This window comes from Pristiophorus japonicus, chromosome 9, assembly GCF_044704955.1.
Source record: "Pristiophorus japonicus isolate sPriJap1 chromosome 9, sPriJap1.hap1, whole genome shotgun sequence".
Classification (NCBI taxonomy): Eukaryota; Metazoa; Chordata; class Chondrichthyes; family Pristiophoridae; genus Pristiophorus; species Pristiophorus japonicus.
This window is the reverse complement of record NC_091985.1, coordinates 92,083,357-92,098,897: the sequence shown is the minus strand read 5'-3', so window position 1 is coordinate 92,098,897 and position 15,541 is coordinate 92,083,357. Positions and strand designations below refer to the sequence as shown.

General features: G+C 45.3%; 1 protein-coding gene across 3 annotated transcripts in view; it reads left to right on the top strand.

The window, feature by feature from the left end:
• The window catches only part of LOC139273133 (clathrin heavy chain linker domain-containing protein 1-like), a 170,878-nt gene that overhangs the window by 86,387 nt on the left and 68,950 nt on the right, over window positions 1-15,541 (top strand). For all 3 annotated transcript variants that reach the window (XM_070889571.1, XM_070889570.1, XM_070889572.1), the window contains exons 6-7: window positions 1,735-1,822; window positions 15,198-15,304. In XM_070889571.1, the coding sequence (XP_070745672.1) occupies window positions 1,735-1,822; window positions 15,198-15,304 (195 nt within the window). The remainder of the gene's footprint in view (window positions 1-1,734; window positions 1,823-15,197; window positions 15,305-15,541) is intronic.

Genomic DNA, 15,541 nt, shown 5'->3' with positions numbered 1-15,541 from the left:
TTTTGTGTGTTTTAAAACTCTTACGCCTGTAAAAGTAGGCTATGCGCCTGCTTTTATCAGGCACAAGAATTTTCAGGACATTTGTTGGGCAAGATGTGGGTAAATACCTCAATCTTGCCCATGCGAATGTCCTCGCTCCTGAGATGCGGAGGATCTGTCAAGCTGGACAGATCGGAAAAGCCGGTTTTCAGCGCATGTGCGTGGTGCACTGAAAACCGACTTTTGCAATGCCTTCCCGGGTCCGTGCACACTCCATACGGACCTGGGGAGTCCACGATTTCTGGACCAATATTTCCGCCATACCTAGTGAGTACTTTGTAACCTGTCCTTGAACACCCTTCAATGGCCCATACAGACTTTGATAGTTCTTTGACTCTTCACATAATTCTACAATACTTTTTCCATTAGCCTTTTTGCTGATCTAATAGCAGTCTTTGTTTTCTTTAGTTGTTCCTTGTATTCAACCCTGCTTATTTGAGTATTAAATATTTTTGCTGAATATTGATTGAATAGAAACCCTTACAGTTCATGGACTACAGTTTCAGCCCAAAATTGGCCAAATCAGCGCAAAAGATCGAGGAATTTCAAGCGCAAATTATGCCCAGTATCAATCGATTTCCGTGATCTGTTGCGCTGGTTTAGAAAACATAGTGCTGGAAGCCAGCCTCAGCCACAAAACTGGTCATGCCTACAGATCAGATTAATCACCATGGCGAGTGTCCGCTAATTGTGCGAGGCCTCGAAGTGGTTCTTAAATTAAGCTTTTTTTAAGGTGCAAGGGCAATAATAGACACCTTTTAAAAGCTTTTATGTATAGTTTTTTTTAAGTTATTTTCAGTTATTTAAAATTCACTTGCTCATAGGTGGTGGACTAGACACTCTGATTAAAAATGCTTATTTTTTGTGATAAACCCATTTTCAGCTGTATTAATAAAATTACACCAGGTTACCAGTCTTAAATATGTCAAGGAATAATTTTGAATGCAAAATTTAGAAGACATTCTAAAACACTGCCTGATTGCACTGGTTCATAGAAAAATTCTTCGGCAATATGTCAATGAGATTGAGCATAAACTTGAGCAAAATTCTCTTTGCCCGGGTCGCCGATTGCGCCCAAAGCGGAAACTCTTGGCCCATGTATGTGGCACTCCCGTGTGCAGGAGCAAGTAGGGGTATATACATGTCAGCAATACATCTTGAACTTTCGGGAATTCTGCCATTTGGAAACATCGTAAGTTTCTTTCCTGTTTTGTTGATGGGGAAAATAATGTGATTGCTTGCTCTTGAAAATAATGCATAACCTGCTTTATGCATCACTGCACTGCAACTGGACTATTACCGCTGTCCTCTCTGGCAGCCTGCCTTGGAGTTTGGCTGGAGACGCTCTGAGAGAATGTTGCACAACTTTGTCACCACTTCCCTGATGAATTGGAGCATCTGGTAAATTTGGTTGGCAGGATTGAGAGGAATGAGAGTGGCTACCCTTCTGATTTTCCTTGTTAGTATAAGGAAACGCACATCCTCTGCTCAGCATCTTCTCTGATTAACTAGATCTAAAACCATTCAGCTGGGGATCAGAAGCTGAGAACGTCATGGTGCATTTGATGAAACATAAAACCGTATGGATGTAGCACAGCAAATTTGTCTCATCAGCAGAAGTTTTAATGCTTAAATAACAGTAAATAAATGTTTATGTTGGATTCCATAAAAACTATACATTTTTCTCTGATGCAGAGATTGATAGTCTTTGGCCTGAGGTGTTTGATGATGATGATCCGAACAAGATTAATGAAGCCGTATATTTGCTGGAGTATGTTGAGAGGTGAGCTCAAATGACGAACTGGGTGTTATGAATGTTACTCACATTTCAAAGATTTATCTATTGCTTTTAATCAATCACAGGGTTGCTTTGTTCTATGATTATGGGATGTTTATGAACGCGAAAGGAAAATATAATAGATGGGTGAAGAAATGTGAACATTGTCCATCAGTCAAAAAGCTTAAGAAAGGTTATGGGGATTATTAGGGGGAAAGGATGATAACAGATGGTAAGTGGGTGCTGTGCTAATAAGACGTGCCCGTTGGCTTGCAGAGTGTCTCAGCTGCCCAGAGATCTTTCCTCCAGCAGATCACTGGGCTGGCTGAACAGATGCCCCGAGGTAGTGGTGTGGGAATCATGGAATATGTTATGTCTTTAATACTCTTATGAATGACTCCACGAGGTCTAGTATTGTACTTGAGCTGTTGTGACCTTAGTCCTATTTATTGTAACTCCAGAGTGAGGCACAAGCATGGTGGGCAGCCTTTTACACTGGGCCCTGCATACCTATGCAGGTGACCCTCACGTCTCCCACTGCAGTACCCCCTGGTGGCACACCTTATGTGACTATACAGTTAGTATACATGTTCTACATACATGACATCACTTCCCCCCAAGTCTTTAATGCAAATTGACTCGTACATTGATGGTGATCTGGGCCTTGCTCTTCCTGGTTGACCATTGGAGGGTCACGTCTAGCTTGAATGGGTTGGGAGTGAGATTTGTTGTCAGTGGAGGTCCCAGTGGTTTCTGGTTGTGAGTACATGACTACTCCATTCTCCCCCTCACACAGAGATCATGCTAATGGCCCGTTACATGCAAGTTGCATTCAAGTTCATCACATGGGTTTCACATTTACATCTTGGTACATTTGTTGGGTGGATTACAGTTGCGTTTCTTTCTGTGTGGTACATTTACATGATCAGTACAGATATATCAGTACAGGTACATAAGGACAGTCTAGTTCCAGCACGGCCGGATGAGATCCGGTCATCTGGTGGTGACACAGCACCCCATGCTAGTGGGTCTGTGGGCGAGGTGAGCTCATTTTGCTCGAGTTGCTGGAGCTCAGGGCTCTTGCCTTTTCTCCTGGTATCGGGCAGGCCCAAAGACAGCTGATGTGTCTGTGACCTCTCTGTCCTTTTGGTTTGCACAGTGTCGCTGCTGCTCCCTGGGAAGCGGTCTGAGCGAGTGAGTGTTTCGTCTAAGCGATGGTGGGGCTGCCTCGTCTTGTCTAGCAGTTCGCAGGGGACTGCTGACCTGCTTTCCTTGAGGGCACTATTGTGAGCACTCTCTAGTTTGCGATCCTGGCTGGTCCAGGTCCCGTTCAGAGGAGCTGTTGCGAGTGACCCTTCGCTCTTGGGCATTGCCGTGGTGGCAAGTGGGTTTGTGGGCTGCGCCTTTTCATAGAAACATAGAAAATAGGTGCAGGAGTAGGCCATTCGACCCTTCGAGCCTGCACCATTCAATATGATCATGGCTGATCATGTATTTCAGTACCCCATTCCACCCGGGTGGTGGGTGACGGTAGCCGACTGCAAGCATAGGCGCAGTTTACTGTTTCTGGCCCGTGGCAATTCATGCCGTCGAGTAAAGGCAAATGGCATGTTGGCCTTCATAGCGAGAGGATTTGAGTATAGGAGCAGGGAGGTCTTACTGCAGTTGTACAGGGCCTTAGTGAGGCCACACCTTGAATATTATGTACAGTTTTGGTCTCCTAATCTGAGGAAGGACATTCTTGCTATTGAGGGAGTGCAGCGAAGGTTCACCAGACTGATTTCCGGGATGGCAGGATTGACATATCTAGAAAGACTGGATCGACTAGGCTTATGTTCACTGGAATTTAGAAGAATGAAAGGGGACCTCATAGAAACATATAAAATTCTGACCGGATTGGACAGGTTAGATGCAGGAAGAATGTTCCCGATGTTGGGGAAGTCCAGAACCAGGGGTCACAGTCTAAGGATAAGGGATAAGCCATTGAGGACTGAGATGAGGAGAAACCTCTTCACTCAGAGAATTGTGAACCTGTGAAATTCTCTACCACAGAAAGTTGATGAGGCCAGTTCGTTAGATATATTTAAAAGGGAGTTAGATGTGACCCTTATGGATAAAGGGATCAAGGGGTATGGAGAGAAAGCAGGAATGGGGTACTGAAGTTGCATGATCAGCCATGATCATATTGAATGGTGGTGCAGGCTCGAAGGGTCAAATGGCCTACTCCTGCACCTATTTTCTATGTTTCTATGTGCCTGCAATGTTAAACCGATCTGAGGCAGGGTATCGCTACCGATGCCTCTGCTCTCCGGGAATCGTTTACCCTGCGGTTTGTCTACTTCTGTCAGCTGTGGGGACACTTTATGATATATTGTTCTGGTCCTGGGGACGCAAGCTACAGCATTAGGTAGCCCGCTGGACCTGTATACGACCGTTAGGTGTTCGCCCGCTACATTGGCTGATTCCAATTTGCACCCGACATCACTCAACAGCATTTTGCTCGTTACAGCTGGACTTTTACATTGGTTACCAATTTCAAGCAGTTTATTCAAAAATGGCGGGTTGCTGGCCTCCTTTAATATGGCCTTACTACTTTTACCCCAATCGTCTTCCTTGCGTGGAACTATTAGCGCTGCTCCATTAGCGCTGCACCTCGTGGTTTGGACGCCAGCTTTTCCCTGTACATGATGTTGACTGCCGCAGTCTTCTTTCCCAGGGATTCTGCCACTGAAGCTAGGAAGGTGCCCTCGGATCCAATTTTCCTCCCCGGGAGTCCTGCCCCTGAAACCGGGAAGGTGCGTTAGGGTCATCTCAGCCGGATCATCGCCATGCAGTCATGATGAGCGGTCTGTGCCTCGGAGGCTGCACGGATCTGCTCTCCGGTGCCTGGTCCAACCGAAGGTGGCGGCTTGCTCTGCCTCTGAGCACGGGGAACGTCGATCGCTGGAGGGATGAAGTCTTTCCAGTTCCAATGAATCTTCCCCATCCATCTTCTTCCAAGTAGCGTTGGTCCATCACCTGAAACAATCCACAATAGTAAATTGTGCATCGCGCCACCACGAGATACACTTACACTGACGAATACGTGTGTGGGAAGTGTATCCGCCTCGAGCTCTTGACGGTCCGCGTTGCGGAATTGGAGCTGAAGGTGGATTCACTCTGGAGCATCCACGATGCTGAGAATGACGTGAGTATCACGTGTAGTGAGTTGGTCTTACCGCAGGAGAAGGGTCCACAGCCAGATAGGGAATGGAAGACCAACAGGAAGAGCAGTGCAAGAAAGATAGTGCAGGAGTCCCCTGTGGTCATCCCCCTGCAAAACAGATACACTGCTTTGAGTACTGTTGGGGAGGATGACTCATCAGGGGAGGGCAGCAGCAGCCAAGTTCATGGCACCGTAGGTGGCTCTGCTGCAAAGGAGGGCAGGAAAAAGAGTGGGAGCGCGATAGTGATAGGGGATTCGATGGTGAGGGGAATAGATAGGCGTTTCTGCGGACGCAACCGAGACTCCAGGATGGTATGTTGCCTCCCTGGTGCAAGGGTCAAGGATGTCTCGGAGCGGGTGCAGGACATTCTGAAATGGGAGGGAGAACAGCCAGTTGTCGTGGTGCACATTGGTACCAACGACATAGGTAAAAAAAGGGATGAGGTCCTACGAAAAGAATTTAAGGAGCTAGGAGCTAAATTAAAGAGTAGGACCTCAAAAGTAGTAATCTCGGGATTGCTACCAGTGCCACGTGCTAGTCAGAGTAGGAATCGCAGGATAGCGCAGATGAATACATGGCTTGAGCAGTGGTGCAGCAGGGAGGGATTCAAATTCTTGGGGCATTGGAACCGGTTCTGGGGGAGGTGGGACCAGTACAAACCGGACGGTCTGCACCTGGGCAGGTCCGGAACCAATGTCCTAGGGGGAGTGTTTGCTAGTGCTGTTGGGGAGGAGTTAAACTAATATTGCAGGGGGATGGGAACCTATACAGGGAGACAGAGGGAGACAAAAAGGAGGCAAAAGCAAAAGACAGAAAGGAGATGAGGAAAAGTGGAGGGCAGAGAAACCCAAGGCAAGAAAAAAAAAGGGCCACACTACATCATAATTCTAAAAGGACAAAGGGTGTTCAAAAAACAAGCCTGAAAAAAAACTCCTTAATGCAAGGAGTATCCGAAAAAGGTGCATGAATTAACTGTGCAAATAGATGTTAACAGATATGATGTGATTGGGATTACAGAGACGTGGCTCCAGGATGATCAGGGCTGGGAACTCAACATCCAAGGGTATTCAACATTTAGGAAGGATAGAATATAAGGAAAAGGAGGTGGGATAGCATTGCTGGTTAAAGAGGAGATTAATGCAATAGTTAGGAAGGACATTAGCTTGGATGATTTGGAATCTATATGGGTAGAGCTGCAGAACACTAAAGGGCAAAAAACGTTAGTGGGAGTTGTGTACAGACCTCCAAACTGTTGTAGTGATGTTGGGGAGGGCATCAAACAGGAAATTAAGGGTGCATGCAATAAAGGTGCAGCAGTTATCATGGGTGACTTTAATATTCATATAGATTGGGCTAACCAAACTGGAAGCAATACAGTGGAAGAGGATTTTCTGGAGTGTGTAAGGGATGGTTTTCGAGACCAATATGTCGAGGAACCAACTAGGGGGGAGGCCATCTTAGACTGGGTGTTGTGTAATGAGAAAGGATTAATTAGCAATCTCGTTGTGCGAGGCCCCTTGGGGAAGGGTGACCATAATATGGTGGAATTCTACATTAGGATGGAGAATGAAACAGTTAATTCAGAGACCATGGTCCAGATCTTAAAGAAGGGTAACTTTGAAGGTATGAGGCGTGAATTGGCTAGGATAGATTGGCGAATGATACTTAAGGGGTTGACAGTGGATGGGCAATGGCAGACATTTAGAGACCACATGGATGAACTACAATAATTGTACATCCCTGTCTGGCATAAAAATAAAAAAGGGAAGGTGGCTCAACCGTGGCTATCAAGGGAAATCAGGGATAGTATTAAAGTCAAGGAAGTGGCATACAAATTGGCCAGAAATAGCAGTAAACCCGGGGACTGGGAGAAATTTAGAACTCAGCAGAGGAGGACAAAGGATTTGATTAGGGCAGGGAAAATAGAGTACGAGAGGAAGCTTGCAGGGAACATTAAAACGGACTGCAAAAGCTTTTATAAATATGTAAAGAGAAAAAGGTTAGTAAAGACAAACGTAGGTCCCCTGCAGTCAGAATCAGGGGAAGTCATAACGGGGAACAAAGAAATGGCGGACCAATTGAACAAGTACTTTGGTTCGGTATTCACTAAGGAGGACACAAACAACCTTCCGGATATAAAAGGGGTCAGAGAGTCTAGTAAGAAGGAGGAACTGAGGGAAATCCTTATTAGTCGGGAAATTGTGTTGGGGAAATTGATGGGATTGAAGGCCGATAAATCCCCAGGGCCTGATGGTCTGCATCCCAGAGTACTTAAGGAGGTGGCCTTGGAAATAGCGGATGCATTGACAGTCATTTTCCAACATTCCATAGACTCTGGATCAGTTTCTATGGAGTGGAGGGTAGCCAATGTACCCCACTTTTTAAAAAAGGAGGAAGAGTGAAAACAGGGAATTATCGACCGGTCAGCCTGACATCGGTAGTGGGTAAAATGATGGAATCAATTATTAAGGATGTCATAGCAGCGCGTTTGGAAAGAGGTGACATGATAGGTCTAAGTCAGCATGGATTTGTGAAAGGGAAATCATGCTTGACAAATCCTCTGGAATTTTTTGAGGATGTTTCCAGTAGAGTGGACAAGGGAGAACCAGTTGATGTGGTGTATTTGGACTTTCAGAAGGCTTTCGACAAGGTTCCAAACAAGAGATTAATGTGCAAAGTTAAAAGCACATGGGATTGGGGGTAATGTGCTGACATGGATTCAGAACTGGTTGTCAGACAGGAAGCAAAGAATAGGAATAAATGAGTACTTTTCAGAATGGCAGGCAGTGACTAGTGGGGTACCGCAAGGTTCTATGCTGAGGCCCCAGCTGTTTACATTGTACATTAATGATTTAGACGAGGGGATTAAATGTAGTATCTCCAAATTTGCGGATGACACGAAGTTGGGTGGCAGTGTGAGCTGCGAGGAGGATGCTATGAGGCTGCAGAGTGACTTGGATAGGTTAGGTGAGTGGGCAAATGCATGGCAGATGAAGTATAATGTGGGTAAGAACATAAGAACATAAGAATTACGAACAGGAGTAGGTCCTCTAGCCCCTCGAGCCTGCTCCACCATTCAACAAGATCATGGCTGATCTGGCCGTGGACTCAGCTCCACTTACCCGCCCGCTCCCCGTAACCCTTAATTCCCTTATTGGTTAAAAATCTATCTATCTGTGACTTGAATACATTCAATGAGCTAGCCTCAACTGCTTCCTTGGGCAGAGAATTCCACAGATTCACAACCCTCTGGGAGAAGAAATTCCTTCTCAATTCGGTTTTAAATTGGCTCCCCCGTATTTTGAGGCTGTGCCCCCTAGTTCTCGTCTCCCCAAACAGTGGAGGCAACCTCTCTGCCTCTATCTTGTCTATCCCTTTCATTATTTTAAATGTTTCTATAAGATCACCCCTCATCTTTCTGAACTCCAACGAGTAAAGACCCAGTCTACTCAATCTATCATCATAAGGAACCCCCTCATCTCTGGAATCAGCCTAGTGAATCGTCTCTGTACCCCCTCCAAAGCCAGTATATCCTTCCTTAAGTAAGGTGACCAAAACTGCATGCAGTACTCCAGGTGCGGCCTCACCAATACCCTATATAGTTGCAGCAGGACCTCCCTGCTTTTGTACTCCATCCCTCTCGCAATGAAGGCCAACATTCCATTCGCCTTCCTGATTACCTGCTGCACCTGCAAACTAACTTTTTGGGATTCATGCACAAGGACCCCCAGGTCCATCTGCACCTCAGCATGTTGTAATTTCTCCCCATTCAAATAATATTCCCTTTTACTGTTTTTTTTCCCAAGGTGGATGACCTCACACTTTCCGACATTGTATTCCATCTGCCAAACCTTAGCCCATTCGCTTAACCTATCTAAATCTCTTTGCAGCCTCTCTGTGTCCTCTACACAACCCGCTTTCCCACTAATCTTAGTGTCATCTGCAAATTTTGTTACACTACACTCTGTCCCCTCTTCCAGGTCATCTATGTATATTGTAAACAGTTGTGGTCCCAGCACCGATCCCTGTGGCGCACAACTAACCACCGATTTCCAACCTGCAAAGGACCCATTTATCCCAACTCTCTGCTTTCTGTTTGCCAGCCAATTCTCTATCCATGCTAATACATTTCCTCTGACTCCGCGTACCTCTATCTTCTGCAGTAACCTTTTGTGTGGCACCTTATCGAATGCCTTTTGGAAATCTAAATACACCACATCCATCGGTACACCTCTATCCACCATGCTCGTTATATCCTCAAAGAATTCCAGTAAATTAGTTAAACATGATTTCCCCTTCATGAATCCATGCTGCGTCTGCTTGATTGCACTATTCCTATCTAGATGTCCCGCTATTTCTTCCTTAATGATAGTTTCAAGCATTTTCCCCACTACAGATGTTAAACTAACTGGCCTATAGTTACCTGCCTTTTGTCTGCCCCCTTTTTTAAACAGATGCATTACATTAGCTGCATTCCAATCTGCTGGTACCTCCCCAGAGTCCAGAGAATTTTGGTAGATTATAACGAATGCATCTGCTATAACTTCCGCCATCTCTTTTAATACCCTGGGATGCATTTCATCAGGACCAGGGGACTTGTCTACCTTGAGTCCCATTAGCCTGTCCAGCACTACCCCCCTAGTGATAAATGTGAGGTTATCCACTTGGGTGGTAAAAACAGAGTGACAGACTATTATCTGAATGGTGACAGATTAAGAAAAGGGGAGGTGCAACGAGACCTGGGTGTCATGGTACATCAGTCATTGAAGGTTGGCATGCAGGTGCAGCAAGCGGTTAAGAAAGCAAAAGGCATGTTGGCCTTCATAACGAGGGGATTTGAGTACAGGGGCAGGGAGGTGTTACTACAGTTGTACAGGTCCTTGGCGAGGCCACACCTGGAGTATTGTGTACAGTTTTGGTCTCCTAACTTGAGGAAGGACATTCTTGCTATTGAGGGAGTGCAGCGAAGGCTCACCACACTGATTCCTGGGATGGCGGGACTGATATATCAAGAAAGATTGGATCAACTGGGCTTGTATTCACTGGAGTTCAGAAGAATGAGAGGGGATCTCATAGAAATGTTTAAAATTCTGACGGGTTTAGACAGGTTTGATGCAGGAAGAATGTTCCCAGTGTTGGGGAAGTCCAGAACCAGGGGTCACAGTCTAAGGATAATGGGTAAGCTATTTAGGACCGAGATGAGGAGAAACCTCTTCACCCAGAGAGTGGTGAACCTGTGGAATTCTCTGCCACAGAAAGTTGTTGAGGCCAATTCACTAAATATATTCAAAAAGGAGTTAGATGTAGTCCTTACTACTAGGGGGATCAAGGGGTATGGCGAGAAAGCAGGAATGGGGTACTGAAGTTGCATGTTCAGCCATGAAGTCATTGAATGGCGGTGCGGGCTCGAAGGGCCGAATGGCCTACTCCTGCACCTATTTTCTATGTTTCTATATTTCTATGTCTCCAAGGAGCTAGCCGATAAGTTTGTTTAGAGGACCGAAGAGCTGAGGGAGGGTGGACTGGGGCAGCACAAAAGAGTCATGACATCTGCCAGGGAATCTGGTGCATACACGCATGATTATCTTTTTATGATTGGAGACGAGCTGCACATTGAGTAGCCCTTGTGGTTCACAAACTGTCCTGGGTGATGAGGGGGTGCCTTGATGACAAATTTGCTGAAGTTCTTTGAAAATGTAACGAGCAGGGTTGATAGGGGGGAACCCGTGGATGTGGTGTACTTGGATTTCTAGAAGGCATTTGATAAGGTGCCACATAAAAGGTTACTGCACAATATAAAAGCTCACGGGATTGGGGATTATATATTAGCATGGATAGAGGATTGGCTAACTAACAGAAAACAGAGAGTCGGGATAAACGGGTAATTTTCCAGTTGGCAAACAGTAACTAGTGGGGTGCCGCAGGGATCGGTTCTGGGGCCTCAACTATTTACAATCTATATTAATGACTTGGATGAAGGGACTGAGTGTAATGTAGTTAAGTTTGCTGATGATACAAAGATGGGTGGGAAAACAAATTGTGAGGAGGACACAAAAAATCTGCAAAGGGATATAGACAGGCTAAGTGAGTGGGCAAAAATTTGGCAGATGGAGTATAATGTGTGAAAATGTGAGGTTATCCACTTTGGCAGAAAAATTAGAAAAGCAAATTATAATTTAAATGGAGAAAAATTGCAAAGTGCTGCAGTACAGAGGAACCTGGGGGAACCTGGAAAGAGGTGACATGATAGGTCCAAGTCAGCATGGATTTGTTAAAGGGAAATCATGCTTGACAAATCTTCTGGAAATTTTTGAAGATGTTTCCAGTAGAGTGGACAAGGGAGAACCAGTTGATGTGGTGTATTTGGACTTTCAGAAGGCTTTCGACAAGGTCCCACACAAGAGATTAATGTGCAAAGTTAAAGCACATGGGATTGGGGGTAGTGTGCTGACGTGGATTGAGAACTGGTTGGCAGACAGGAAGCAAAGAGTAGGAGTAAATGGGTACTTTTCAGAATGGCAGGCAGTGATTAGTGGGGTACCGCAAGGTTCTGTGCTGAGGCCCCAGCTGTTTACACTATACATTAATGATTTAGACGAGGGGATTAAATGTAGTATCTCCAAATTTGCGGATGACACTAAGTTGGATGGCTGTGTGAGCTGCGAGGAGGATGCTATGAGGCTGCAGAGTGACTTGGATAGGTTAGGTGAGTGGGCAAATGCATGGCAGATGAAGTATAATGTGGATAAATGTGAGGTTATCCACTTTGGTGGTAAAAACAGAGAGACAGACTATTATCTGAATGGTGGCAGATTAGGAAAAGGGGAGGTGCAACGAGACCTGGATGTCATGGTACATCAGTCATTGAAGGTTGGCATGCAGATACAGCAGGCATTTAAGAAAGCAAATGGATTGTTGGCCTTCATAGTGAGGAGATTTGAGTACAGGGGCAGGGAGGTGTTACTACAGTTGTACAGGGCCTTGGTGAGGCCACACCTGGAGTATTGTGTACAGTTTTGGTCTCCTAACTTGAAGAAGGACATTCTTGCTATTGAGGGAGTGCAGCGAAGGTTCACCAGACTGATTCCCGGGATGGCGGGACTGACCTATCAAGAAAGACTGGATCAACTGGGCTTGTATTCACTGGAGTTCAGAAGAATGAGAGGGAATCTCATAGAAATGTTTAAAATTCTGATGGGTTTAGACAGGTTAGATGCAGGAAGAATGTTCCCAATGTTGGGGAAGTCCAGAACCAGGGGTCACAGTCTAAGGATAATGGGTAAGCCATTTAGGACCGAGATGAGGAGAAACTTCTTCACCCAGAGAGTGGTGAACCTGTGGAATTCTCTACCACAGAAAGTTGTTGAGGCCAATTCATTAAATATATTCAAAAAGGAGTTAGATGTAGTCCTTAGTGCTAGGGGGATCAAGTGGTATGGCGAGAAAGCAGGAATGGGGTACTGCAGTTGCATGTTCAGCCATGAACTCATTGAATGGCGGTGCAGGCTCGAAGGGCCGAATGGCCTACTCCTGTACCTATTTTCTATGTTTCTATGTTTCTATGTCCTTGTGCATGAAACACAAAAAGTTAGAATGCAAGTAGTCAGGAAGGCAAATGGAATATTGGCCTTTATTGCAAGATAGAGTATAAAAGCAGAGAAGTCCTGCTACAACTGTACAGGGTATTGGTGAGGGCACACCTGGAGTACTGCATATAGTTTTGGTCTCTGTATTTAAGGAAGGATATACTTGCATTGGAAGCTGTTCAGAGAAGGTTCACTAGGTTGATTCCGGAGATGAGGGGGTTGACTTATGAAGATAGGTTGAGTAGGTTGGGCCTATACTCATTGGAGTTCAGAAGAATGAGAGGTGATCTTATCGAAACATAAGATAATGAGGGGGCTCGACAAGGTGGATGCAGAGAGGATATTTCTACTCATAGGGGAAACTAAAACTAGGGAACATAGTCTCAGAATAGGGGCCACCCATTTAAAACTGAGATGAGAAGGGTTGTCAATCTGTGGAATTCTCTGCCCCAGAGAGCTGTGGAGCCTGGGTCATTGAATATATTTAAGGCGGAGATAGACAGACTTTTGAGCGATAAGGGAATAAAGGGTTATGGGGAGAGGGCAGGGATGTGTAGCTGAGTCCATGATCAGATCTGCCATGATCTAATTAAATGGCAAAGCAGGCTCAAAGGGCCAGGTGACCTACTGCTGTTCCTATTTCTTATGTGCAGTCGATGACGCCCTGCACCTGTGGGAAGTCAGCCAGAGCCGCAAAGTTGAGCGCCCACTCAGTAACACTAGCCTCATCACAAGTTGACATAATTGGCTGACTTGTGAAACATGGCATCGATGACTTGGGTGATGCATCTGTGGGTTGCTGACTGCGAGATCCTGCAAATGTCTGCTGCAAATCTCTGGAAGGTGTCTGAGGCGAAGAAGTTGAGGGCGGTAATGACTTTGACAGCCACTGGTAAGGAGTGTCCACCAGGTCCTCTGGCGGCAGGTCTTGTTCCAGTAAGCTACAAATGTCTGCGATAACCTGCCGATCCTTTGGCACTACTGCTCAGTTGAGAAAGCTCATCCTCTGCCTGTATACCCTCTATTGGAGGTATTGCCTCTAGTGCCCTGCAGCCCTGTGGTGCCCCCCTCTCCCCTGTGGAGGATCAGGTCGTTGAGGAACTGTTGTGATTGTTGCTGCTACTGTTGGTGTGGCTAGTGTTGTTGATGGATGCTCATTTTGGTCCGATTCTGGGGACCAAGGTGAAACAGTATAAGCAGCACTATGCTGATGTAGTAGATGGCAGGTAAAGTGATGAGAGGGCCAATCCCTCAATGTTCTGATACTGAGTAACAATGTGGTGAGAGTGGCTTCCGAGGTTTCACAAATGATTTGCAAACTGCTGACAACTAAATCTGTGGACAAAATGGAGTCAACAAGAGCCTTTCCATGAGGCAAATAATGAGGTGTAATGTGGGAGTATTTATGTGCTTCTGCCAGGTCTCACTGAATGGACTCGCCAAAGGCCGTTGAGCTTCCACCTCCCCTTCACAGGCGAGGTACCTGAGCTGCATGCTTCCCGTGCTTCTGCAGTAAAAGTCAAAAGCTGGTGTTAAAAACTCTCTTATGGGTCTCTCAACAAGCAGTTAATGACTTAAATGAGGTTTCCCTCTCTGCCGATTGGGTCCCTGTCTCACTTTCAAAGCCGCCCGAGTTAAATGTGCGAGGTGGTGGGATGATGGCAGGTTCCTGGCAATTTACCGGATTTTTACTGCCCCCAAACATGCTCAGCAATGGGAATATTACAGCCTCTGCCCCTGATAATAGATTCCAGTAATTTCCTCACAATTGATATCAAACTGACAGGTCTGTAGTTATCTGGTTTCCCTCATTCTCCCTTTTTGAGTAATGGAGTGACATTTGTAGTTTTCCAATCCAAAGGCACAATTTCTAAAACTCGAGAGCTTTGGAAAAGTGTGACTATTGCATCCACAATTTCCTCACCTAATTATTTTACTTCCCTAGGGTAGAAACCATCAGGGCCTGGAGATGTGTCTATCTTAAGTCCCATTATTTTTGCATTATCTTTTTTTACTTATATTAAATGCACTAAGTTCTTCTCCTTGACGTATTTTTAGATTCTCTTGTATCATTGGTATTTTGACCACTTGCTCCACTGTGAAAATGGATACAAAGTACTCATTTAACAAGTCTGCCATTTCCTTATTATTCACTATAATCTTAACTCACAGTCTATTTCAAATTGATACCGTGATGGTGGTACAATGGTATTATTGTCTGATCCCTAGCCCATTAACCAGGATGAGCAGGGATGTTGAGCAATTTGGCAACTTGTCTCAGGTAGTCAAACAAATGTTCACTCCCATTGCAGTGAGGATGATTTTATTCATATGGGCATGACATGAGTTGTGTGCTGAGGCTATACTCCTGATTGAGGGGTTTAGTCGATTTGGTTAACATGTCTGTTGGTGAATCCATGCATGAGACAGTGTGACAGACACAGCCATTCTGCTTCCTAGGTTCAGAATTAACAGAAGAAAGAGATTCTGGACAGTTAAGTTTTAAACAAGAGACTGCAGGGTGTAGGTCTGAGGCTACAGCTAGAATATCCGCTTGTTTCTAAACTGAAAATTCCACTTTTCTTCCAGATTTAATGAACTGTTTGAAGACAAACAGTATAAGGCAGCTGCAATACATGTAGCAAATTGTCCCCGAGGAATCCTTCATAATAAGGAGGTCATGGAAAAGTTTAAGGGTCAGTTCTGATTTTTGTTCATTGTTGTTTTACGCTTCTAACCATTGAAATATTGATAGTTAATCCTGCATCAGCTACAATCAGGGGGCATAGATTTAAGGTAATTGGTAGGAGGTTTAGAGGGGATTTGAGGGGAGCTTTCTTCACCCAGAGGGTGGCAGGGTTCTGGAACTCGCTGCCTGAAAGGGTGGTAGAGGCAGAAACCCTCACCACATTTAAAAAGTACTTGGATGTGCA